The following is a 25,456-nucleotide window of genomic DNA, read 5'->3' as shown; positions in this document are numbered from 1 at the left end:
AAGAAAGAAGTCATCTAGAAATGCCTGATAGCCATTATGGACATGTATGTGGAACAGGATGCATACTTTTAAAATCCCATATGTTTTGGGAAGGTCCATACTTCCATCTCAGAGCTTTAGCAATTAGACCTTGGTTCAAATAAAAAAAGTTCTGTGTTGGCGTTTACAATCAAAGGCGTCGGAGATATTCCCCCATTAGCTCACCTTTTGTTCAACATTTCAACAGTACTGAGTGATATGAACCTTTTGGCAGTCAAAGCTGTGCACCTGTGTGTGGAAGGCAAGCAAAGACAGATTTTAATTATAAGGTGTTATCACACCAGACTTTCCCCCTGAAGCGTCGTGCACACAAAATCCTCCCACCTCCTGTTGAGAAAATGTGTGGAAACGGAGATAAAGCCACTGCATGTTCATCCAACAAAGGGACTCCTGTTACTGAGTAGACTGAGCTGTCAGGTTACATCATAACAAATGGAAAGCAGCCGTCTCCTCAGATTAGTTGGTTCTATCTCAGTGCACCTCTGGCTTGTTTCTCTCACTTCTTTCTAACACTGGAAGAGTGCTAGAGCAGAAGGAGCTTTACACCTTTCAGAAGTTATTTTCTAAGGTTTTTTTTGGTGGGCAACACTGTCACATCTGGGCTGAAGGTTGGGAATTGAAGTCCCAAATGAAGAACTTGAGTTTGTAGTTCCTGATTTGGTGCCGAGGGCCTAATCCAATGAATTAAAAAAATTCAGGCCCTTCTTAGCTCTAGTAAGAGATTGTGAAAGAAACCATGAACTTATTTGAAGAGTGAGGAGTTCCAGTTCTAAGTAATATTCCTCACTCAACCAATTCCTACAATGCAGATCAACTTGTTTTAGTTTAGTTTAGTCTGAAGATACAGTGAGGAAACAGGCCCTTCAGCCCACCGAGTCTGCACTGACCTGCGATCCCTGCACGCTGAAACACTATCCTACACACACACTAGGGACGATTTAAACTTATACCAAGCCAATTAACATACAAACCTCTTAAGTCTTTGGTGTGGGAGGAAACCAAAGAACTCCGAAAAAACCCACGTGGTCATGAAGGGAATGTGCAAATTCTGTATAGACAGCATCCATAGTCGAGATCTAACCCAGACCTCCAGCGATCCAAGCGCTGCAAGGCAGCAACTTCACCGCTGTGCCACCATGCCTTGTTGTGGGTGGGAGTTTTTTCCAGGACAAATTTGTTGCATTACATCAATGACTTCACTCCAGCGGAATATCATTTGTCGCTCTCGACTGTGGGAAAAGCTTGCATTTCTGGTGGGCCTCACTTGATCTTGGGAAGTTATAAATGTCCTACATTTGGCCTCCGTTGTAGTTGAGGAAACACAGTTACCAATTGATGCACTGGAATTTTCATAAATGGGAATGAGAATGGGAATTTTCCTGATGTTGCCTGAAGGGTATACATTAGCCAGGACACTGGGGGTGGGGGGGGGATTCTGCTGCTTGAAGAAGTTGTGCCATGGGATATTTTACACCGCACTGAAACAGCAGATGGGGCCTCAATTTAACATGTCATCTAAAGATGCCATCTCCCACAGTGCAGCACTTGTTCAATACTACAGGCATGGAAATCGCTATCAAAACATGGGGGGGACACAATTTCTTGATGGCCTCTCACACAAACACACACACACACACACACACACACACACACACACACACACACACACACACACACACACACACACACGCGCCGCGAGGCTTCAGCCGTGGGTCCTGTGGAGACCCACTGTCAATATAAACTTAAGCGAGAGAGGTGGCGGAGCGAGCACTCGGAGCTGGTGCTCGGTCTGTTCAGCAGCAAGGGTGAGATCAACTTCACACAAGACGCTGATGGAGAGAAAAATACTCCGTAAAGGTATCGCCCGGTGTCAGGATCTAAACCCGTGTCCCTGGCGCTGTGAGGCAGCAGTAACGCATGGACCGAGTGGCCTCTCTCTCCCTCTCTCTGTATCTGCCAGCAGCCGCAGCAGACCATCCGCCTTCCAGATAGAGAACCACATCCCTGGCGGTGACCCGGTCCCAGCTCCCTCTGCTCATCGGGCAGCGACTCCACGCTGTACCTAATCACCCCCGACTCAAGCGGCGCGCTGGGCTGGAGGAGAGAGCGAGATGCATTAGTGCGAGGCTTCGGCCGTGGGCTTGAATCGGCCCGTTCACGGAGTCTTTCATCGGCCGGTGGAGGCTTCAACATCGGGCCTTGATCGCCTCGATGCAGGAGTTTGATTTTAAGCCACGACGGGCGCTGAAAGGGCCGATTCAGCCCTTAGAAAGTAGCTGATAAAGTCCGGATAACAAAACATGGGGGGGATTGTCCCCCACCTCTCAAAGCATGGGGGGACGTGTCCTCTCTGTCCTCCGCAGGATTTCCACCCCAGTAATATTGTATTAACTTGTCAGCTAATCTTATATATTCAGATCTCTAGGATTTGATCACAAAGCTTTGCAGCGAGGAAACGATCCCTTTGGCACACTATGTCAGGACCACTCACCCGCACACTAGGGACAATTTACAGTGGCCAATTGAGCTACCATGTTGGTGATGTGTGAGGAAATCAGAAGGAACTCACACAGTCAGAGGGCAGTCGTGCAAATTTATTGAAGGGTGGTTCTTTTCCAACTATTCAAAGTTGCGCTAACATTACACATTCCTCCCCTCTTTTCTCACTGACCCACATGCAACCTCTCTCTGCCAACAGGTGCCTCCAAGCCCTGAGTGTGTGCGGGCCATGATGAGGCTGATATATTGTCCTCACTGCCGGAGCATGGGGAGTGTGAAACCCTGCAACAATTACTGCCTCAACATCCTGAAAGGATGCTTGGCCAATCAAGCCGACCTGGACAGTGAATGGAGAAATCTAGTCGGTAAGATTTATGGTCGTGGGGGTTGCAGGTTCGGTTGGTATCGGTGGGGTACAGTGTGGATACTAGAATTCAACATTTGGCACACAAGTAGATTCCTATCTATCTATATTTTCTTCATCCAGCTTATTCTTCTGGAAATGTTCTTGATTGGCTAATGTATCCTGAACCAGGGGTCACAGTTTAAGAATAAGGATTTTGGATGATCAGCCATGATCATATTGAATGGTGGTGCTGGCTCGAAGGGCAGAATGGCCTATTCCTGCACCTATTTTCTATGTTTCTATGTATCAGTGGTAGGAAGCTGTATTCCTGGGAAGAGAGGTTTGTCCTCTGATGGACAGGGATATAAGGAGGGTCAAACAAGGGACCTGTGTGGAAGAATGACTGATGGTGGGAGGAATTTGAACGCTGACCGTCTCTGTTCTGCTTGGTGTTACAGACTCTATGCTTCAGGTGGCCGACAAGTTTAATGGTCCGTCAAACATGGAATCGCTGGTTGATACAATTTATTTGAAGATCTCCGAAGCAATACAAACCATGCAAGATAACAGGGCTCACATTTCCTCAAAGGTAAGGAGCGTCATGGTGAAGAGTGTTAGCACAGAGGTTGGCTTTACCCCTATACCCCTATGATGAAAGATGTTCCTCTTAAGAGATATGAGTGGGCAGAGTTGGGCCATATCATGAAGCAGTAAGTGGCATTGAGTTTGTGTTACAGCATCAAGGATTGTGCTACACCTTGCGATGGTTAACGCATGTGATGGAATTAAAACTCGTGGATCAAGGGCATCGCAGGGATGGGGCTGTTGTAATTTCATTTGAGGGGCTGCGTTTGTAAATGGGAGTGATGAGGAGTGGTACAATGGCTCAGCTGGTGGAAAGCCAGTGAGCCGGGTTCAATCCAGATCTTGCACTGGCCTAAATCCTATAGTGTTTCTTCTGGATTCTTTGGTTTCCTACTACATGCCAAAATTGTGTGTATTGTAGGTTAACTGGCCACTGTAAATTTCCCCTGGTGTGTCGGTGAGTGGTAGAACCACAGGGGATGTGATGGGAATGTGGTGAGAATGGGTTACAGGGATTAATGAATGGGGGATGGAATCACTCTGAGTTGACATGGCTGGCTTTGCATCCTACACTTTTGTAACAAAATATGAACCATGATCAATGGTCCAGTCACCATTTTTTCGGCGGCCTACTACGAATGTGACTTTCGCTGGCAGTTGCCTAAGTGGGACAGGCCCTTTACAGCACCAGAGATCCGGGTTTGACCCTGATTACGGATGCTGTCTGTATGGAGTTTGCACATTCTCCCTGTGACCGCATAGGTTTTGTCTGGGTGCTTTCATCCCACAGTCCAAAGATGTGTAGGCTTGTCGGTTAAATGGCTTCTGTAAATTGTCCCTAGGATACAACTACTGTTTGGTCAGCACGGACTTGGTAGGCCGGAAGGCCTGTTTCCACGCTGGATCGCTAAAATTAAAACTAAAACCTCCCACCCCTTTGCTACCCACATTGAAACACCACATTATATCAGGTCTGTAATTAGCTCTCCAGTAAATATTAACAATGAATCTTTAATGGAAACTATTATCAATCCGTTTTTGTCTGTCAGTTAAGATCGGAAAAGAACTTCAGAATTCCAGAGGGATCAAGAGTGGGGTCAGAACAGAATAGCTTTAGCATCCCCAGAGAGGCTGGAGGCAAACCTGTCAGTGGGACTGGGCTGTTGAGGGGGAGTGTGTGATTAGGATGAAGCGCACAGGGAGAACGCCAGAGGATTAGGGAATTACTTTCAGACATCTGGATAAAGTTATCTCATCATCTCGGCAAAGTTGTGCAATTCTATTTGATAAAAAAAAAGATAAACTGACGTCAAAACATAGGCAAAGGAAATAGAGGAAGAGAGAACATGAGTGGATGGGGAACCTGACTAACTTGGCTAAGAGCAGGGATTGGGCTCTTGAGTCTCACACAGAATGATTTCCTTCCCTCCGTAAGATTTGTCCCAAACACAATCAACTTTGGTTATCCTTGGGACAACTATCCTGTCTGCCTGTAAATTTGAATTCATCCAAAACTCATATCCTAATTCCAATGTAACCCATTGTTGACTGAACCACATGCCCAGGATTTTAAAATCCCCATCGTTGTTTTGAAGTTCCATCCCGGCAGCCCCATGCCGACTGAATGGGACAAAGTTGGTGAACTCAGTTGATCAAATCTCCCATCTTTTTTGCATCTTTACAATAAGTTAATGTGGGATTGCATTTGGAGTAAAGTCATCTTTTCCAGCCTTGGATCGCCAGGCTCTGCCCATTTCTAGCCTCTTAAACATCGTTGATATTAACTAAGCTATGCCATGAGCTGATCTATGTTGTTTGAAACCAATGTAGTTACCATGGGGTGTCTTCCTTATTGCTCGGCATTGCGGGAGAATTATTTGTCGATTGTTGTGCGAATGCATCATGCCTAACGCCGCTAATCCTGTTACCTGCTTACATAAAACGATCAAATCTATTGAGATGTAAGCTGAATATGTTTTTGATAAGCTTGTTTCTTTGCCAGGTTCTGCAGGGATGTGGTAACCTCAAATCTGTGGCCAAACGTTCAGTGGAGGATGATTCAAGGAAACGTGGGAAGCCGTATGGGGTTGAGGAGAGGCCGGTCGGTTCAGTCACTCCACCCATGGACAGATTGGTGAGTAGTATTAACTCCCAAGTTCAACACCCACAGTCAGACGAACATTACAAATGCTGATTTTTTTCTCATTAGAAAAATGGGGATACAAAGAGTCCTGGGAAGAGAAAGATTGCCACTTTGGCAGCAGCAATGTTGAAGCAACATCATCTACTGTTTCCGTTGTGAGCACATCTTATCGGCAAGACCAAGCGCAGACTGGGCGATCGTTTCGCTGAACACTTATGCTCAGTCTGCCTAGGCCTACATGATCTCCCGGTTTCTGTACATTTTAACTCCCCTTCCCATTCCTATACTAAACTTTCCGCCCTGGGCCTCCTCCACTGTCGGAGTGAGACCACATGCTAATTAGAAGAGCAACACCTCATATTTTGTTAGGGCAGCTTACAACCCAGCGGTATGCATGTTGATTATTCTAAATTTCAAGTAACCCCTGCATTCCCCCTCTTCCCTCACCCTAGTTGGCCTACTAGTCCTACTGTTCATGTCCTTGTATCGCTTAGTTATCACCTCTTCCCTGCCCCCCTCCCCCGATGACAATGGGCCATTATGCACTACACCCTTCCTTGGTCATCTGTTGCCGGCCCTGCTTTGTTCTTGCCTTTTCCTGCCCCCAGTTTCCTCCCCACTATTTTCATTCTGAAGAAGGGTCCCGACCCGTAATGTCACCCATCCTTTTTCTCCAGAGATGCTGCCTGACCTGCTTAGTTACTCCAGCACTTTGTGTCTATTTTGGCTGTAGCCTATTATGCACACCCACATTACTTTAGGAACCCCTTCATTGTAAGTGGATATTGGGATTGGATGCTTTATATAACTCTTCATCCACACTATAAGTGCTGCTTTATCTTGGTAACTGGGTATAATCCAATGCCTAACTCACAGTAGTTTGCAAGATGAAGTGCTGATCTGCACAGTGCATTTTGCACTTTTAACCACCAGTGGAGAAGTGGTCATTAAATCATAATAAAAGTGAAAAGGGAAGCAGTCAAAAGTCTGGGCATGTGGTATGTTAGTTCCCTGAAACCATCACTGCTCCTAACCATGAGACCAAGGGTATGTGATCAAGTATCCAGTCACGTCAAGTCTAGTTTATTGTCGCGTGCAAGTCTAAGTTTATTGTCACGCACATAAGTACAGTGAGGTACACGTACAATGAAAATCTTACCCGCGCAGCATCAAAGACTCGAACAAACGCGGAAACGCATAAATTATATATAAATCATACTTAATACTGCCATAAAAAAAGTATATGCAAGAAAAAATGTGCTGAACACAATTAGAAAAAAAAAGCCACCATAGTGCATGTGGTGGTCCATGGTGTTCTGTAGCTGAGATAAGCCTTTGTGCTCCAATGCAAGTGGTGATGTAGCACTAGCTGCAGTTGTGGGCTTATTCTGGGAGGCCTCTTCACTCCTAGTGCCACGTACACAACTTATTACAAAGATATATAGATCAATTAAGTTCACTAACTTTGCATTTCCAAACTGCATGCCTCCAACAATTCCCACCACTCTGCTCATGCTCCTTGGATCATGTAGACCTGCTTGGCATAAAGGGAACATATGCTTGCCCCATGGTTACATTGCTGTAATCTTTGATGTTGACTGAAAATAAAAATCTACAATAATTTGCCAGTATGTAGTTTTTCAAGGATGATTCATTAATGTATTTATTATATTCAAGTAATTGTCAATTCAGCATTTACAAAACGTGCATCAAATTAAATCATTGTCATCGTTGTACAAGCCACAGCAACCTCCAACATTCCCAAAGAGTCAGTGAACACTGCAGGCTCTGAATCCAGGGACCCCAGGCACAGATGTGTACATGGGAAAGGGAATGGCGGTAGGTTTGGGCAGAGCCCGTGTCAGCCCACTTCCTGGTCTAGTGAATGGCCATCTTGGCCAGGCCCCAACCAACATATAACCATATAACCATATAACAATTACAGCACGGAAACAGGCCATCTCGGCCCTACAAGTCCATGCCGAACAAATTTTTTTTTCCCCTTAGTCCCACCTGCCTGCACTCATACCATAACCCTCCATTCCCTTCTCATCCATATGCCTATCCAATTTATTTTTAAATGATACCAATGAACCTGCCTCCACCACTTCCACTGGGAGCTCATTCCACACCGCCACCACTCTCTGCGTAAAGAAGTTCCCCCTCATATTACCCCTAAACTTCTGTCCCTTAATTCTGAAGTCATGTCCTCTTGTTTGAATCTTCCCTATTCTCAAAGGGAAAAGCTTGTCCACATCAACTCTGTCTATCCCTCTCATCATTTTAAAGACCTCTATCAGGTCCCCCCTTAACCTTCTGCGCTCCAGAGAATAAAGACCTAACTTATTCAACCTATCTCTGTAACTTAGTTGTTGAAACCCAGGCAACATTCTAGTAAATCTCCTCTGTACTCTCTCTATTTTGTTGACATCCTTCCTATAATTGGGCGACCAAAATTGTACCCCATACTCCAGATTTGGTCTCACCAATGCCTTGTACAATTTTAACATTACATCCCAGCTTCTATACTCAAACATGTATTCTGATAAAGAGGTAGAGTGTTTGCCATTGGGGTTTGAAGGTCAGGGAGGTGAGGACTGAGTTTGATGCACTGGGCAGCACAGTGGCTTTGTGGGAGAGCTGCTGCCTTGCAGCGCCAGAGACCCGGGTTCGATCTTGACTATGGGTACTGTCTGTACGGGGTTTGTACATTCTCCCTGTTGATTTTCTCCGGGTGGATACAGGCTTATAGGTGAATTGGCTTCAGTAAAAATTATAAATTGTTCCTAGTGTGTGGGATAGTGTTAGTGTACAGAATGATCACAGGTTGGCACAAACTCGGTGAGCTGACTGCCCTGTTTCTGCGCTGCACCTCTAAAGTCTAAAACGCTATTGTAACGACTGGCATCTTTTCAGGTCACCGAAGTCAAGATGAAGTTGCGAGACGTCAGAGAGCTGTGGGTCAACTTGCCAAGTGTCCTGTGCAACGAGAAGGTGACTGCAGGGTCAGCTAACGAGGACAGGTGCTGGAACGGACAGAACAGAGGGAGGTAAGAGGCTGCTCTTGGAGTAGTAAGAGGAGAAAGGTGAACCAACCTCTTTGTCTGCCGTAAAGCACATCGTGCAGCTTGGAACATTGGGCATGATTCTTAATTGGGAAAGGAACAGAGGGAGCATTTTGATATGGCAGCCATAACGTCAGGCAGGATGGAAGCAGATCATTCAGCCCACCAAGACTGTGACAATTTCACCAATCCCATTTTATTCCCACCACATTCCCATCCAGTTTTTCCCCGATTGTCCCACTCACTTACACACGAGGGGCAAATTTCAGTGGTCAATTAACCTACCATTGAGAGAGGAAACTGGAGCAACAGACTGAATCCTGGGAATCGCATAGATTTTAGAGGGGCTTGCTAATATTGATAAATTCAGAAGGGCAATGACAATGTCAAATCGCTATTTAGTGCCTCAAGAACATGTGAGTCACGGATTAATGATAGTCCTGAATGAACTGAGATGAAGAGAAATCCATGCACTTACCAGTTGTAAATCTGTGCATTTCTGTACCCCAAGAACTGTGGGTGCTCACTCAGTTCTTTCATGGTGGAGACAGGTGGATTTTCAGATGAAGATGTATGTGGATGGTGCGGGAAGGCAGAGGTTCAAAAATGGAGGCTAATTGTTCTGAATAGCTTTTCTATTTGGTGGAGACGGATAGACAGCTCCAACTGCTGCTTGTGGTTTTAACCGTTGAGGTGAATGTAGACGTGCATTTACCAAATTCCTGTTCCGTTTATCAGTTTTGAGACTAAAAACAATCTATGTTCCTGTGAACCCTGAGAATGCTCAGTTGATTAGATCATGGCTGGCATGGACTTCAGCTTCATTTCCCTGCCTTTTAACTATTACAATCAATGCTGTGAATCCTCCCCAAAGTGATCCCTAGCGACTGCAAAGTTGGCCGGTGTTTGATACTCTCAAATTTGAATGAGTAATTCCCAGATGGGAGCAGAGACTTAGGTAGCAGATAAAGGCTGTTCATGGGGTTGAGAATCAATACTCTGATCAATCAACATTCAAGTTATTTTTTGCTTTTAGCAGTTCATTTCATGCTTGGGCTGAATCAACTCTCCTGCACTTGATGCCTGACTAAATCAATAGGCCTTGAGGGGGAATTGTGTATATTGGGAGAGGCAATTAGCACTGAGGAAGAACAGATGTTTAATCAAACTTGGGAGGACTGTATGGGTTATCGTGTAGCACTTAGCACGTGGAAACGTGACAACAAATACCCCTGGCAGATTGCCAGCTCATGTGACCCCCCATTGGGATTGTTTCCCGTTTCATTGAGGAAAGGAGGGCATATACTATGCTTTGGCATTGGAAAGGAGGGAACATTTTTGGAGCGAAGGGTGTCGACTGTCTCTTTCCCACCATAGATTAGGGTGGTATGGAGGTGTAGAGGTAGAGTTGCTGCCTTACAACACCAGAGACCTGGATCGATCATGACTACAGGCGCTGTCTCTGCAGAGTTTGTACGTTCTCCCCAAGACCGCATGGGTTTTCTCTGCAATCTCTGATTTTAGCCCAAGGTCCAAAGAAGTACAGGTTTGTAGTTTAATTTGCTTTGTTAAAGATTGTAAATATCCCTAGTGTGTAGGATAGTGCTAGTGTACAGAGATCAATGGTTAGTGTGGACTTGGTGGGCTTAAAGGGCTTTTTCTGCGCTGTATCTCTAAACGAAACTAAGATTCTGCCTGACCTGCTGAGTTCCTCAGGCAGATCCTCCAGCAGCATTTTAGTAAAGTTACTACAAATGGATTCAGTTCAGTACTGAAGAGTCCTTGACCCGAAACATTGGCTCTATTTCTCACTCTCAGGTGCTGCCTGGCCTGCTGAGTATATCTGGCAATTTCTATATTTTGACTTTAATTTTAGACGAGAGATACACCATGTTACTACCAAAATTGTTCATCCCAGTTTGGCAAAAGAATAAATCAGGGAAGGTAGTACATCCATGGATAACAAGGGAAAACAGGGATAGTATCAAAGCGAAGGATGATGCGTACAAATTAGCCAGAAAAAGCAGCATACCGGAGGACTGGGAGAAATTCAAAGAACAGCAGAGGAGGACAAAAGGCTTAATTAGGAAAGGAAAAATAGATTATGAAAGAAAACTGGCAGGGAACATAAAAACTGACTGCAAAATTTTTTATAGATATGTGAAAAGAAAGAGATTAGTTAAAACAAATGTAGGTCCCTTGCAGTCAGAAACAGGTGAGTTGATCATGGGGAACACGGATATGGCGGACCAATTGAATAACTACTTTGGTTCCGTCTTCACTAAGGAAGACATAAATAATTTGCCGGAAATAGCAGGGGACCGCGGGTCAAAGGAGTTGGAGGAATTGAGTGAAATCCAGGTTAGCCGGGAAGTGGTGTTGGGTAAATTGAATGGATTAAAGGCCGATAAATCCCCAGGGCCAGATAGGCTGCATCCCAGAGTACTTAAGGAAGTAGCTCCAGAAATAGTGGATGCATTAGTAATAATCTTTCAAAACTCTTTAGATTCTGGAGTAGTTCCTGAAGATTGGCGGGTAGCAAACGTAACCCCACTTTTTAAGAAGGGAGGGAGAGAGAAAATGGGGAATTACAGACCAGTTAGTCTAACATCGGTAGTGGGGAAACTGCTAGAGTCAGTTATTAAAGATGGGATAGCAGCACATTTGGAAAGTGGTGAAATCATTGGACAAAGTCAGCATGGATTTACGAAAGGTAAATCATGTCTGACGAATCTTATAGAATTTTTCGAGGATGTAACTAGTAGCGTGGATAGGGGAGAACCAGTGGATGTGGTGTATCTGGACTTTCAGAAGGCTTTCGACAAGGTCCCACATAAGAGATTAGTATACAAACTTAAAGCACACGGCATTGGGGGGGTTCAGTATTGATGTGGATAGAGAACTGGCTGGCAAACAGGAAGCAAAGAGTAGGAGTAAACGGGTCCTTTTCACAATGGCAGGCAGTGAGTGACTAGTGGGGTACCGCAAGGCTCAGTGCTGGGACCCCAGCTATTTACAATATATATTAATGATCTGGATGAGGGAATTGAAGGCAATATCTCCAAGTTTGCGGATGACACTAAGCTGGGGGCAGTGTTAGCTGTGAGGAGGATGCTAGGAGACTGCAAGGTGACTTGGATAGGCTGGGTGAGTGGGCAAATGTTTGGCAGATGCAGTATAATGTGGATAAATGTGAGGTAATCCATTTTGGTGGCAAAAACAGGAAAGCAGACTATTATCTAAATGGTGGCCGACTAGGAAAAGGGGAGATGCAGCGAGACCTGGGTGTCATGGTACACCAGTCATTGAAAGTAGGCATGCAGGTGCAGCAGGCAGTGAAGAAAGCGAATGGTATGTTAGCTTTCATAGCAAAAGGATTTGAGTATAGGAGCAGGGAGGTTCTACTGCAGTTGTACAGGGTCTTGGTGAGACCACACCTGGAGTATTGCGTACAGTTTTGGTCTCCAAATCTGAGGAAGGATATTATTGCCATAGAGGGAGTGCAGAGAAGGTTCACCAGACTGATTACTGGGATGTCAGGACTGTCTTATGAAGAAAGACTGGATAGACTTGGTTTATACTCTCTAGAATTTAGGAGATTGAAAGGGGATCTTATAGAAACTTACAAAATTCTTAAGGGGTTGGACAGGCTAGATGCAGGAAGATTGCTCCCAATGTTGGGGAAGTCCAGGACAAGGGGTCACAGCTTAAGGATAAGGGGGAAATCCTTTAAAACCGAGATGAGAAGAACCTTTTTTTCACACAGAGAGTGGTGAATCTCTGGAACTCTCTGCCGCAGAGGGTAGTCGAGGCCAGTTCATTGGCTATATTTAAGAGGGAGTTAGATGTGGCCCTTGTAGTTAAGGGGATCAGAGGGTATGGAGAGAAGGCAGGTACGGGATACTGAGTTGGATGATCAGCCATGATCATATTGAATGGCGGTGCAAGCTCGAAGGGCCGAATGGCCTACTCCTGCACCTAATTTCTATGTTTCTATGTTACCAAGCCTGTTGACATACCGATTGCACTGTCCTACACATTAGGGACAATTTACAACTTTACCAAAGTCAATTAACCTACAAACCAGTGCGTCTTTGGTGTGGGAGGAAACTAGAGCACCCGGAGAATATCCACACCTTCATGGTTTCATATTCAGATTGAAACTGGGTGGGGGAGGGACACTGAGATTTGCATTTCAATTGTATGGCTCGGTAAAATATGACATGGTGTATGAAATATGTTTTTGCAGAAATCATTTCGCATGGAATTTTTTCTTGCGTTATTCCCTGAGTGGGAATAGCTGCCGTGGCCCCTGACAGGAGCTCCATAGAGTTGTTTCTTTTTCCCGTGCACCTTGCTGCTCCTTCTGGCCCTATTAATATGTAGGACACTACCGGGCATATAAGACCTTTGACAATCAAACAAAAAATGCAAGTGCTGGAAATGTGAAATAAAATCAGATGCCAGAGACAGGTCAGAAAGCATTTGGGGAAAAAGTTAGCATTTCAGCTTGGAGACCCTTCATCAGATAGGACCCAAATGCATCATTAATTATTTGGGGACACAAGACATTGCAAATGCTGGAATCTTGATCAAAAACCAAAAGTGTGGAAGAACTCAGTGGGTCAGACAATGTCTCTGGAGTGACTGGACAGATAACGTTATGGTCAGGACCCACACCAACCTTTCTGACCTTGGCCTCCTCCATCTTCACAGTGAGGTGTCATGCAAACCAGAAGAGCAACACCTCATAAACCACTTGGGGAGCTAACAACCTAATGGTATGAACATTGAATTCTCCCAATTTAAGTACCTTTCTTGTGTCCACCCCACCCCACACAATCATGATCCTCATGCATTTCCCATCTATCCACTATCACCCATCACCCCAGTGACCTTGCTTCTTTCCACTCCTGTGCATGCTCGTCTCCCATCTCCTCATGCCATATTTCTATTTTATTCATCCCTATTTCCCCTCCCTACTGTTTCCTTTCACCCACAAACCCTCCCCTCACCTTGCCATTTAACTGCATCATCTTTCCTTATCTGACACCCTTTAGTCTCCTTTTCATCTCCAACCATTGTCACTTACTCCACCTATCTGCCTGTCACCCCTCACCCCGACACCACTCACCTACATTCACATCACTGGCCGGGCTTTGCCCACCCTAGCCTCTCTTTTCCAACTTTCACCGCCCTTCTCCATCTCTCTAAAGAAAGGTCCCAACCCAAAACGTCCTCTGTCCATTCCAGCCTGAAGGGCATTGCCGAGTGAACGGCATTGCCCCAAGCTGCAAAGCCTCTGTTTGTGTTGTTGCAAGTTGACTGGACTAACCCTTGCTGGGATTGTCAGAGTGATTCAGAGTTCATTGTCTCATGCAGCTCAGAAAAAGGCCACTCGGCATACCAAGCCCATACCAATCATCAAGCACCCATCTTCTACACTAATCCAATACCGATAACATTTTATTCTCCCCACCTTCCGACAACTCCTCCAGGATACTACCGCTCACTATATGCTAGAGACCCGGTTAATATACCAACACACGTGTCTTTGGGATAGGGAAGGAAACCAGAGCATGGGGGGAGGGAGGTGGGGGAGGGGTGAGGGTGAGGGGGAGCTCTCATGGTCACAGGTAAACATGCAAACCCCACCACCGGCAGTCTGAATTGAACCTGGGTCATTGGTGCCAAGAAGCTGTGGTTCTCCCAGCTGGGCCATTGTGCTGCCCTTTTTGAAAGGCACTTACTTTGATGCTGGATGGCAGCTTTCCCACATCCTTGGGCCCATGAGTAACAGAAAATATGCTGTGCATGTGTGAGTTGTCCCTCTCAATTGAGTCTGGACATAAGATGAAAAGCCGTCTTTTGCAAAGTCCCCAGCACTCCTGGTGATGAACTGGGTGATGTTCAATGGTAGAATCCAGCCTGGCATCACATGACACAAAGCACCCCTGCGAATTGATCAAATGTGCAATGCTGACCTTGTTAGGGAGCGATGAATACTTTCCATTCATCCAATCTGAGGCTTTTTTTTTTCATTGATTATTGCCCTGAGAAATTACCCAAAGGAATATTGCAGCTTTAAGTAATAAGATGTTTTATATCTTTTTACTACATATAATAGAAATTTATTGTTTAAGTGGATTTTCAATTAAAAATCTTATTGACTGAAATCCAGAGGCAGGAGACTGGGAGGGGGCTCAGAGCTATTAAGTACTATATTCGATTGCACGATCTATATCTCAACAGTGGTGGTACTTATCCATTCGGAGATTTACATCCCGTCCCTGGACTGCAACATGCATTATTCTGCTCAAGTGCAGTGCCTGATTTTATCGGGTGACTAGATAACGTGTTTCATACAGTAATGTAAACACCCAGGTTCAGCGATGCATGTGAAAAACTGATGTATGTGTGGGAAGTTGTGCATGTACGAGCATTTATGCGAGCTGTTAGCAAAATGCACTTAATTTACTTGCACAGGTTACTCTCGCAACACCTCTGCAACCCACGTTCACTCCTAGCAAGAAGGATAAGGTAGCAGGCGTACAGGGGCACCACCATCTATGGGCTCCTCTCCAAGTTGCACACCATCCTGACATTGAAATATATTGCCAATCCTTCATCGTTGTTAGATCCAAATCCTGAAACTCTCTGCCCAGCAGCACTGCAGGAGCACCTTTGGCTGGACTGCCACCGTTCCAGTAGACTTTAGAGATACGGCCCAGAAACAGGCCCTTGTTTCGGCCCGAAACGTTGCCTATTTCCTTCGCTCCATAGATGCTGCTGCACCCGCTGAGTTTCTCCAGCTTTTCTGTGTAACCTTCGATTCTCCAGCATCTGCAGTTCCCTCTTAAACCCTTCAGACAACTGAGTCAGCCCCAACCAGCAATCACTCCCTACACTAGCACTATCCTACACTGGCACTATCCTACAAATCTACAATATTTGCCAAAGCCAATTAACCTACAAACCTGTACGTCTTTGGAGTGGGAGGAAACCAGAGCACTCGGAGAAAACCCATGTGGTCACGGGGAGAACGTACAAACTCCTTACAGACAGCACCCGTGATCAGGTTTGCAGCTGGGCCTCTGCTGATCTATAAGGCAGCAACATTACCACTGCGCCAACCGCTTCCACATAGATGCTGGTTAATGCAGAAAATGGAATGTATGCAAATGAGGAAGAGTGTGTGTGTACATGAACCTTAACTTCGCGTTTTTAGTTTTGTGGTGTGGCTTTGTGTTTGTGTGAAGTTCCGAAGTTTCACTCAAAGCCAAGTTTCTGATGTTGCTGATCTAATTTTTGTTGTGGGACAGTGTCTTGTTAACTCAGTGCACTATATATTCCTAGTTAGGCACTGAACAGGAGTGGATGGCAGCACAGTGCCTGGGCCCCTGCTGTGTGTGTTTACTTGGCTGAAGGTATCGTCACATTTTCTGAGACTAGATTAGGGGTTGCGGGCCGAGGGGGCGGGGAATCTCCTGATAGCAACAGGACATGTGAACGTGCAACTGTGGATTGATGTTAAATGTTAGCTGTTTGACCATGTAAGGCATCGCAAGTAACAGTACTTCTGCTGACCCTGTGTCTGTATAGCACTTAGCATCAGGGTTATTCGGTATTGACCCTGATAGATTCTTTACTATCCTAATTCAACAAGGGGGAGTTGGTACAAATTGTAGTGTCCATATTAATTTCCTCTGTAAGATTAGGCAGGAAGGGATTGCATTAAACAGCACCTGCTCCTCTGTGGACCTATATTTAACAAGCAGGACATTGGCCGCTGAATGTGTATTTTATCATAAGTGTTCCCTAAATGCTTGAAAATACCCTCAGACTGTTCCTGGAGATAGTGAATGATATTATCCAACCTTTTATATCAAATCATTATATTTGGAGCTGTCAGACATGAAACTGACAGGGATTGCTCTCCCATCCTCTCCCCTCACCACCTAAAGTGAAATGTGGAATTATAGAAGCATACACCACTTAAAGGGTGTCCATTCAGCCTGTCCAGTCCATGCTGCCTGAAATATGAGCTATGTGAGATGCTCCTATTACCCAGCACTGTGGGCTTACCTGTCATGGCTGATCATGGTCATTTGAGTGTATTTTAAAAAGTGATGATAGTTTTTGTTTCCACCATGCTTACGGACAATGAGATCTTGGATGAACACAGAGGATAGAACACCACAGGAACAGGCCCTTTGGCCCACAATGATGATGCCAAATAAAACCATTCCCTTTTGCCTGTACCTTCTTCCAATCCCTCCATCCCTGCATATCCATATATCTATCTAAAAGCCGCTTTTCTTGACTGCACTACCTCCCCTGGCAGTGTTTTCCAGGCGTTTACCACTCATTGTGTAAAATAAGTTGCCCCGCATATCCCCCTTTCAACTTTCCCCCTCTGATCTAAAACGTTATTTCCTCTAGTATTTAAAGTTTAAATCCCGGAATAAAGCCTCTGACTGTCTACCCTATCTACGCTCATATAATTTTAGAAACTTCAAGTCTCCCTCATGCTCTGATTTTCCAGAGGAAATAATCCCAAGTTTATCCAACGTCTCCTTATGGCTAATGTCATGTAACTGGTCTTTGAATGCAAGTAAATAGAGCCACCCTGGCCACCTGCCAGGCTGCTGCATTGCCTTTACTAGAGTAATAACTAACCACTCTATGATCTCTCATGGCAGGTACCTCCCAGAGGTCATGGCAGACGGATTGGCCAGTCAGATAAATAATCCAGAGGTCGAGGTGGACATCACAAAACCGGACATGACCATTCGGCAGCAGATCATGCAGTTACGAATAATGACCAATCGGCTGCGGAATGCATACAATGGCAATGATGTGGATTTCCAGGACACCAGTGAGTACCGGCCGTGTAATAACGTCTGTGATGTTTGATTCTAGTGCATGCATCTTGGCGCACTCATGTGAATGGCTGTTGCCTGCTGCACCTCCTTTTTAATGCATGAATCGTGCAAACAAAATTCGTGCTCCCGCTGTTTTCCACTGAAGGGAATTAATTCGCAACTTTCTGCGTAAATGAAAATATAACCAGAAAAACGCCGTTGCGGGAGCCCTGAAAGCAAAACAAAAAAAAAATCCTGGTAAAACGCAGCAAGTACGGCAGCATCTGTGGGAAGAGAAAGCTTTGGGGTCTTGAAATGAAATGAAATGAAATGAAATGATTCAATTTATTGTCATTGTCAGTGTACAGTACAGAGACAACGAAATGCATTTTTAGCATCTCCCTTGAAAGGGAGACACAGGGCGTCGCGGTGTGCCCGCGCCTGCCGCCGTAATTACATTCCATTACAGGCAAAGGTGGGTGAAGTGTCTTGCCCAAGGACACAACGACAGTATGCACTCCAAGCGGGATTTGAACTGGCTACCTTCCGGTCGCCAGCCGAACTCTTAGCCCATTGTGCTATCTGTCTTCACTCTGCTCTTAAGATCTGTCCCAGACCAGAAAAAATGACTGTTTCTTTTTCTTCAGTTTCTCTTTCCTCAGACTCTGTCTGACGTGCTGAATTTTCCAGCGTTTTCTGATTTTGTTTCTGACTTTTTCCATCCTTTACTCCTTGTTCAACTGCAAGTTAACAGCAGCTGTAATTACTTCTGACCTCCTATTCCAATTTTCTGTCAACATGTCTGCTGCTGATGGCATCAATGTGACAAGGAAACTCACTGGGTTTGATAGCAGCAGAAATGCTCAGTCCAGGTTCCCACAGCAGGAAATGCTCAGTCAAGGTTATCCCGTCCCTCATGATGTTACCCCTCTTTCTCCATTCTTTTCACTCTCAATTTTCAAGCACACTGCCCCTCCTCCCTCCATCCCTGTTTTCCCTCATCTACACGATAGCCACACTGTTTCCCAGTGGACATTGGGCAAATGAGATGCCAGCTGCAAGCTGCAGCTGCTCTCTGTGTGAATGCTTGAGTTAGCTTCTGGCGTTTTGAACAGTGAGAAAACTACAAATGCAATTTCTTAAAGCAAGGACATCCTGATATTGCGATGATTTTCCTTTGCGACACCTGTTTCTGTGTTTTGGCAAATGTTAACTCACCAGAAATGGTCACTCTCATCTTTCTGAACAATTTTCTATTAAAGAGGCTCATTTAGTTGCTCGATCCCTCAGAAGCTCCCGTGATGTTTTATGGGTTGGTGTCCTCTTCCGTATTTAATCTTCTCTTTCCATTATTATCCCTTTACACTCCATCCTCCATTGCCTCTCTCCCTGCTATTCCTCATTTAATTCACTTCATTTTTCTCTCCCATTTCTGCCCTTTTTCCTTTCCCTCTGCATTCTATTCTTACTTTGCCCATTTCTCATTATCTAATATTTCTCCCCTCTTCTGCATATTTGATTACATTATTTCCCTTTGGCTTCAATTTTGCAAGGCCACTTGAGATCAATTGTCACAATTCCATTTTCTTCATCAAAATGGTCCAGAATAGCTGCCAACCCGTCCGAAGTTCAGAGGATGGCAGATTACCTGTGTTTTACAAAAAACATTATTCATCTCTCGAGGGTGTCACAATGCAGCTGGTGGAGCCACTGCTCACAGTACAAATGGCCCGGGTTCGAACCTGGCCTCGGATGCTGTCTGTATGAAGTTTGGACATTCTACCTGTGCCCACGTGGGTTTCCTCCAGGTGCTCCGGTTTCTTTCCACATTCCAAAAAACATGTGGGTTTGTAGGTTAATTGGCATCTGTAAATTGCCCCTAGTAAGTGACTGTAAAAGTGGGATAACATAGTGGGAACTAGTATGAACGGGTGAGCGATGGTCTGCGTGGCCTGATTTCCTGCTGTGTCTTTCATTACATCCCAAACAGCAGACCATGTTCATCATCACTTATTGTACCTTACCTGACCTTTATTCCTTTGCCCAAATGCTCTGAGATTTGAGAGTCATCCCCAAAATAATGTTGAGGCCTAACCAGTAGCCATTGCAGGTGACAGGGAACTGGACTTGTTGTGAGTTTTGGGTCCAAAGATTTGAACTGTCTTAATTCTGGAGACTAGAATGGTCGGCACAGTGGCACAGCAGTAGAGTTGCTGCCTTACAGCACCAGAGACCCAGGTTCAATCCTGACAGCAGGTGCTGTGTGTGCAGCTTCCTTTCACTTCCGTCCCAAAGACGTACAGGTTTGTAGGTTCATTGGTGTCGATAACATTGTAAATTGCCCCAAGTGTGAGGATTATGCTAGTGTGCTGATCAGTGCGGAGTCGGTGGGCCAAAGGACCTGTTTCCAAGTTGTCAAGTCCAAAAAATGTGGGAATCAAGCAAAGAATATGTTGGAATGGGCAAGTACAGAGGCTAAAACCCTTTGTGCTCCTCTGCTGCTATCTGTGTAGAGCTTGCATATTCTCCCTGTGACCACATAGGTCTCCTCCAGGTATTTTGATTCCTCCACACCCAAAGATGTGCAGATTGGAAGTTTAATGGGCCACTGTAAATTGCCCCTGTTGTGTAGGTGGATGGTAGAATCTGAGGGGTAATGATGAGAATGTGCGGAAAATAAAAAAGTGATTATTGTAGGATCAGTGTAAGTGGGGGGTTGGGGGGGCTTGAGGGTCAGCATTGACTCGTTGGACTGAAGGACCTGATTCTGTACTCTATGACTCCAAAGCCTAAACTGAGGCCCTTCTTCATTGACGCCATTGTCTTGCCCCCAGGTGACGACAGCAGTGGATCTGGAAGCGGCGACGCCTGTTCGGAGAATGGCTGCGGTCGGAGAAGGTCCTTCAACGTGGCGACAAGGTCTCCCGTTGTCTATGCCATCCCGGAACAGAGCGAGAAAGCCAAAGCCGGAAACGGGAGTGAGGCACTGCGACACTCAGCCGGCTTCTTCCACTTGTTATCATTGGCCATCGCCCTGCTATATTTCTGTCGGTAGAATCTTTCACAGGGCTTGAGAGAGGGTGAGAGAGAGAGAGAAAGAGAGAGGGGGGGAGAGAGAGAGAGACTGAGGCAAGATCTTTGCCAAATGGACAAGAGTTTTGTTTAACTTTGCAACATAAAAAAAAATCTTTTGGCTATTTGTAAATTCTGGCAGTGCTGGCGGTGAATACACTTTTGAATCTTTGAAAGGCTTGGGGAGGGGAGTTTGCTCTGAGCGGTTTGAGAAGGGTCTTGTACTCTTCAAGCCTGATTTTTTTTCCAGCTTGGGACATCCAGTTGCTCTGATCACCTGTCGACAGTGCAGCACACGTACACACACAGGCTCCCTCTGAGGGGGGAGCAAGTGTTTTCCAAGCGTCGAGAGACGAGAAATAAAAATATCCTAATTATGACACAGAACTTCTTGACTTGAAAATAAACATCCCAACAAAGTATTATCAGATACATTGACTGTATGAACAGCCACCGAGGATGTCATTTTGGGTATTAACCCTATAGTTGCAAATAAATCACATCATTATAGATAACCAAGAGCTCTCTCCTTGGATTTCCTTTCCCAATAACAAGGCCATCCATTTCTTTTTAGCTGATAGTATGTGGAGCATTGGTATAAACGTTTGTGAGATATGAAAGCAAAATGGTTGTTGACGATTCCCAAAGGGTCAGGAATAATTGATACTACTTTGTGTAGTTTTAACACTGTCAAGTTGGGAGAGAATGCATAATTAAGGAGGGGAGGGGTGGGGGGGGGTGGTTAGTGGCTGGGAGTTTGGGAGGTTATGTTCTCTGGGAGTCAAGCATTTGTCTTTTGCAGGAACCCACACATGCAAATTGTTTACACTGGGCTTTCTTTCGATGGGTTATCAGAAAGATCGAATAGGCAGAGAAGATGTTTTTTTAATAAATAAGTAAGGATATAAGCACACACTTGCAAAAGGCCCAACTTCAAGTTGACATGGAGGCAGCTATTCAAACATTAGACATTGCCCAGGAGAATAAGTAAAACAAGTTCCTGTACTTGCTGTTTTCTGAATCTTCAGCTTTGTGAAAGAATGTGGCCAATAAGTGGGTGTGGGCTTTGTGTGGGGTGGTTACGGTGGCAAAATCGAATGGTTCTTAGAATTGATCCTGCCATTGTGCATTATGTGGTAGAAGTGTTGTAGCAATGTTGTGTTTTAAAATATGGGTGTCACTTTGAACCCAAAAGACAGTGGCCAGCAGGTAAAAGCCCTGTGACCTGAGCTGGAATGGTGGGAAATGTTGGGCCAGAATTGCCACAATTGCAAAAAATAAAGAAAGGAAAAAAACCAACCGAATTGAACATAATCAGAATATCTCGGTGAGTGGCAGGGGAGTTGTAAGAAGGTGCCTGTGATCCAGATGTCGAAAAACTAGCCGGCTTCCTATTCATGCTAGGAATTAACTTAGTCCTCAATGTTGTTTTTAGGCTTGACTGCTTTTCTGGGGGAGAAAAATAAAGTACAAAATCACACACCGTAAATTAAATTGTAAGATGACACAAAAATGCATGCTATCTTCCAACTTATTTATATATATCCAACGAATATTATTTTAGGTTTTCAGATTTCTGCTTAATTTAATAATTTCCTACCCTTGTCCTCTATTAAACAAAAAGTAAACGTTTATAAAATTCCTTTTTTTTTTAAATTTGAAACATTGTAAGGTGTTTCCTATGGAAGTGATTGAATGTGCCAGCAGTAACCCAAGTTACACCTTCAACCCCTGTGTGCAGTTTGCTTTGTTTCACCGATCATAACCAGAAGGTGAATGCATATTAACTCCCATTAAACAAACTTTGGTTCGGGATAAAAAATAATCGTTGGCTGTGTTGAGCTGATTAATGCAGAAAATCCCAAAACATTTTTTCTGCAATTATTCTTCGTAGCACGACGACACAGCAGAAAGCACCAGAAGGAGCCTCAAAGGTGTAAGAGGGTAAAGCAAAGTCAAATATGTTAGCGGCTTAAAATAGAGGCTGTCTGTCAGGACTCTTGACAGATTTACAAAGATTCCTGTTTCCAAACACTGCAGGAACCATACAACTCTCCTCAGTGCATTTAATTTATCAAGACCTTGTTTATTGGTTTATTATCCTTCGGAATAACCTTGCAGTTAAGGATTTAAATCCCCATCCTTTTAAGACTGTTATAACGCGGTTCCTGTTTTTATATCAGTTCCTATTTTACTTACTTACTGCCATTATTCCAGCGGGTGATTGTAATTCTTTCAAAAGTATATATTTTAATAAATTTTTGCACTGTCTTAACTTTCGGTTATAAAATAAAATGTGATTAGAACCCAAGCTGGTTTTAATTTTGAGGACCTAGAAAATTTAAAGTGACCGTCTTCTTGGTGCACATATCTATCTTTCCACCTCCTGCTCCTCCATGTTTCTCTGTGGTTTCTCACTGGAACAAAGCTTCTGTTATTTGTCGTTATGTTTAACTCTACTGTGTAAAACTTCCTGGGAAATACATTGTTGTTAATATATAATCTCCACTCTCTCCCATGCTGCCACCTCTTTGTGCTCCGTCTTTTACTTTTCCCTCTCACTCCCCAAATCTTTTTCACATGTCCTCCTTCTTTGTCCCCCTCTTGCACGCATTCTCTCTGAATTGTTCCCTTGTTCCTGTGCTCTCTCTCACTCGCTCACCCTTCTACAGTAAAGGGTTAGCTGCTACCATGAAACAAGAGACGCGACTCACATGCGATTAAATCTTTTCAATATATTTGAATGAATGGTTTAGGATTTTTTATAATACTGCAGGTGTAAATTTTTGTAAAATCTATTAAGTTAAAAAAAAGGATCTTTTGATGACAACAGTGGGGAGTTTGTGAATGAGGAGAAAGATCTCATGTGATGGAAGAGAAACATCTTTTTTGACCATTTTGACTGCTATAAACTGGTAGTTAAGATGCAGCATGGAGGAAAGGAAACACATTGCTTTCTGAGCTGCAAATCCAGATCCAATCAAATAGTCTGGCAATAAAGAGCCTACCTTAATACTTTCCGAGCTTTATCCCTCATTATGGAACTGTAGTTCGAGCCTGGCTTCAAGGGTAGACAGAGAAAGATACGCAGAAGGAGATATTTGCCTGTTCTGTTTTCCCACATAAAAGGAATTTATTGATATGGGGGAAGGTATCGGCAATCGTTTTTGTGGACATACTATAGCAACAGCAAGTATGTACTTCTTAAAAATATGAGACATAAAATGTCCTGCTTCCTAACCCTTCTCCCTTTAAGTTGCAATAACTCTCTCTGGTTTTGTACCAATAACAGCTCAGGGTTTATGCAGTTGCAACACAAGACATAATGAGACTGGCCTTGAAAGGTCCATCTTCTTGTGATGCGATGCATAATTGTTGGCCATTTGTGGATATCAGTGGAGAATCCTTATGGGAGAAGGTAGTTAGTTATAAGGCGTCCTTTGCACTACCAAAGGAAACATAAGCGTTGTGACAGTTTGATCTTTATAAAAAGGCAGCGTCTGACCTAATGGGGCATTTCAACTGAAAATTGCATTTCTCTTTCGATAATTGATTCTGGGAAGCAGTGTGGATTTTTAGTTGTTTCCATGGATGAAATGTGGCGGGGGAAGTTTCTTCCGACTAGGGCCTGGACTCTTTAATGTACTAATGAGGCCCTTTCTGTTGCTTTGTTGCGTCTGGGGTCAATGACTATCACACATTAGAGGGCTTACTAGAGTTTGTGTGAAGCCAACCCTTGAGATTTTCCACTTATGTATTAAAGGTGGAGAAAATGCTAAGGATTGTGATCAGGTTTGTCTTAACAAGATCTACATGTAGGTGGGATCAAATTTTACCCAGCTGCTTACATTGTCTCTCACCTCTCTCTGTGCCGTCTACTTGTCCAGAAACATCCATCCCACTCTTGCAGCTTGTTTCTCCAACCTACCAAAAGGTTGGGCACAACTTTGTTATTTATAGAGAGTGGAGAGCCTACTATACACTGAACTCACCATGTCGACAATCTTTGGCGTAAATAGCACAAGCCTGCCCATTACAGACTTACTCACCTTATCGTCTTGATGGTGGTAAAAGCTTCTTCCCACCAGTTGAAACACCTCAAATCTTTCTTGTCTTTTTTAAAAATCAAAAGGAATGTATTAAATGTCAATATGGTAGTCTCTTTTTCATTTTACTGTTAATTGTTTGATTGGGGATTTTATTGTTAATAACCTCCAAGACTATGATTCTTCAGAAATCAGTGTTGTTGAGTCTTTCTTTATTCTGTTGCCTGAAGAAAATTAACAGAAAGAAAGGGACATAGTCACCTGTTTACTACATGTTTGGTTTCAAAGCTTTTGAGAAAATAAAAAGAACATTTTGAGTCTTTGTCTCAGATGTTCTTGACTTGTTTGAAAGTTGCATTTCACTACTTCAGGATATCCCAAAACACTTGGCACCACCAATGAGCTTATTTTGAAGTATGGTCACAATTAAAATTCAGGAAGCTGGAACAGTCTACACAGCAAACTCCCCAGACCATTACATGACAAGATTGTGATAAAACTAAAGGTTAGGTCCAGGTCTGTCTTACAAAATCTACAGGGAGGAAACAGGTTTTACCCATCTGCTTACTTTCCCACCCACCCATATCTATACCACATACTTGTCCAAAACCTTCCGCTGCACACTTTATGCTTGTTTCTCCGAAGTGCCGATAGGTCAGGCTTGGGTAAAAACGTTCTCCAAGACATTGGGCCTGGAATCTATAATGTGCTACTCTATAAGTTATGCTTTGAAACTGTCTTCTGCAAGCTTTTACATATGCCTGAGAGACAAATCAGAATCTCAGCGGCTCCAACAA

The 25,456-nt window shown here is 44.2% G+C and overlaps 1 protein-coding gene across 1 annotated transcript in view; it reads left to right on the top strand.

Annotated features, from left to right (window-relative positions):
- The window catches only part of LOC129703500 (glypican-1-like), a 139,028-nt gene extending 114,048 nt beyond the window's left edge, over positions 1–24,980 (top strand). The window contains exons 4-9 of the mRNA XM_055646028.1: positions 2,738–2,903; positions 3,343–3,473; positions 5,472–5,603; positions 8,529–8,662; positions 17,380–17,555; positions 20,376–24,980. Of these exons, the coding sequence (XP_055502003.1) occupies positions 2,738–2,903; positions 3,343–3,473; positions 5,472–5,603; positions 8,529–8,662; positions 17,380–17,555; positions 20,376–20,596 (960 nt within the window). The 3' untranslated portion in view covers positions 20,597–24,980. The remainder of the gene's footprint in view (positions 1–2,737; positions 2,904–3,342; positions 3,474–5,471; positions 5,604–8,528; positions 8,663–17,379; positions 17,556–20,375) is intronic.
- Positions 24,981–25,456: the final 476 nt, after the last annotated feature.

This window comes from Leucoraja erinacea, chromosome 14 (genome assembly GCF_028641065.1).
Source record: "Leucoraja erinacea ecotype New England chromosome 14, Leri_hhj_1, whole genome shotgun sequence".
Taxonomy (NCBI): Eukaryota; Metazoa; Chordata; class Chondrichthyes; order Rajiformes; family Rajidae; genus Leucoraja; species Leucoraja erinaceus.
This window is presented reverse-complemented; position numbering and strand designations above follow the sequence as displayed.